We start from the raw sequence: 2,228 nt of genomic DNA, 5'->3' as shown, positions 1-2,228 counted from the left end.
AGTAGTTACACTCAGAGTAACGTTATTAATATATCGTTACTTTGTCTGTAACAACTCTCAAGGAGAGTAGTTACACACAGAGTAACAATATATTGAGAGTAGTTACACACAGAGTAACAATATATTGAGAGTAGTTACACTCAGAGTAACGTTATATTGAGAGTTGTTACAGACAAAGTAACGATATATTGAGAGTAGTTACACACAGAGTAACAATATATTGAGAGTAGTTACACTCAGAGTAACGTTATATTGAGAGTTGTTACAGACAAAGTAACAATATATTGAGAGTAGTTACACACAGAGTAACAATATATTGAGAGTTGTTACCGACAGAGTAACGATATGCAGGGGATAGTTACACTAAGAGTGACAATATATTGGGGATAGTTACACTCAGAGTAACAATATATTGGAAGTAGTTACACACAAAGTAACGATATTTAGGGAATAGTTACGATATATTAGGGATAAGTAAAAGATAATTATTACAACTAAACTCAAAGGTTAAAGTTATACGTTAGGCTCATACAGCCGGCTTGGTTTTCAAGCTGCATAATAGATAAATGGTAATATATATATATAAAATAATCTAAATCATTAAATTACACAAAGAGTAAGTTGAAGTGTATTCCTTCTTACTTGAATTTATTTACCTATGGTATTGAAATATTTGCTTTTTTCATGATATTTAATAATTTGCTATGAAACTCTTACAATTTCTCGGATGGGGCACATTTTCGATCTTTGTCTTTCCACTTCAATTTGCATTCTGGCCATTTTCTTTGCTTGAGCTAGGGCCAGTCTGGCTTCTGCTTCTAGACGTGCATGTTTTATCATGAAGTCTTCATTCGTCTCTTCTTCCTTTTTTGATTCTTTAAATTTATCATGAGTAGAGATTAAGCAACAACTTTTTGGCCGGGTAAACGAAAAAGAGGGTTTTTGTTTTTCGTATCGACCACCTGTTTTTCTTTGAAATATTGATCAAAGAATTTTTCTGTCTTATTCTGGATAATGCATGAAAAAAAAAATAACAATTGACGATAGAGAATACACACACACACACACAAAGAAAACAATTCCAAGAAATAATATAACTAACCAATCGTTCAACAATTTTCTGAAATTAGTACTTGTTATTTCTATTGTAATGTTTGTACAATTCACTTTGACAGTTATCTGTTCAGAGCATTTCTTGTACACGTATAAACTAGATATCCTCTCCCTTTACTTACACCATTGCTCATTTAGACTTTTAGTTGTACAATAAATTTAGTAAAAAACATTAACTTTGTTCGTGAAAATTATTTGCAACATATAATAACTAATACTAACTTTGTTCACAGAAGGAAGGTCTTTTCTGTCGTCACTTTGTCTTTGTTCATTGTGGTTCTTTAAATTGCCATAATCGCTATCGTGGTGACTTCCTTGGTCTTCCCGATCACTAACCATCTCGTGCATAAAACATATTTGCAGGTTCATGCTACGTTGAAGTCTTGTGGTAAGGTTGGACTTTTCCGTCTTCAATTTCTCATCGTAATAATGTTTCTCACACTCAGACTCCATGGCTAGTCTGAGGCGGATTTCTTCCCGTTCTGGGAGGCGCTACGTAAATCGTTCACTGTTAATCAAACTCTTTACTGATATAATCCTAATCTGATCATGATCATGACATTACGTTATACTGCAGTTCATGGAAATATCATAATTTGCCTATACGCTGTATTAGGGACACTGAATCAATTGGAGAAATGATCAAAGTTCAACAACGAATTAACCCTTTTTATTTCAATTTAAAAAGGATCATATATAAAGTCACAAAACAGATACTTTCAAAGTAATGTTTGCTGTATCACATATAAAACGGCCTACATCACCCACTAGTCTCCAATAAAGAATATACTTTTTCTGAAGCAAATTCAGTCTAGTGGAAAACCTTTTGTTATAAAATCAATCAAAATAGTAAAAGGGTGTAAGCGCTTGTTTGTATCTATATTGAACAAGTTGCATTATTCCAACAAGTTTATTTTATTGATTCTGAAAAATAATATAGTTTCAGTGTCGATATTGTAATATAATCTGTTGCAAAGCAGATTCTGAATCCGTTCGTTAATATTTACACTTCAGCATAAATACAAAATGTGTATTTTCACTGGCAGTCTTGGGCAGAGATAATTTGTTGTTATAACTGTCATTTTCAAAAAAGGACCCAAAGCACCACTTTCAAG

The 2,228-nt window shown here is 32.5% G+C and overlaps 1 protein-coding gene across 1 annotated transcript in view; it reads right to left on the bottom strand.

Annotated features, from left to right (window-relative positions):
* The window catches only part of LOC106466355 (schwannomin-interacting protein 1-like), an 8,924-nt gene extending 7,463 nt beyond the window's left edge, over positions 1–1,461 (bottom strand). The window contains exons 1-2 of the mRNA XM_022394347.1: positions 1,336–1,461; positions 718–1,007 (exon numbers count right to left, since the gene is read on the bottom strand). Coding sequence (XP_022250055.1) covers positions 718–840 — 123 coding nt within the window. The 5' untranslated portion in view covers positions 841–1,007; positions 1,336–1,461. The remainder of the gene's footprint in view (positions 1–717; positions 1,008–1,335) is intronic.
* Between the last annotated feature and the right edge of the window lie 767 nt (positions 1,462–2,228).

This window comes from Limulus polyphemus, unplaced genomic scaffold (assembly GCF_000517525.1).
Source record: "Limulus polyphemus unplaced genomic scaffold, Limulus_polyphemus-2.1.2 Scaffold2234, whole genome shotgun sequence".
In the NCBI taxonomy this organism is placed as follows: Eukaryota; Metazoa; Arthropoda; class Merostomata; order Xiphosura; family Limulidae; genus Limulus; species Limulus polyphemus.
The sequence above is the reverse complement of the archived record's forward strand: the minus strand, read 5'-3'. Positions and strand labels throughout refer to the sequence as shown.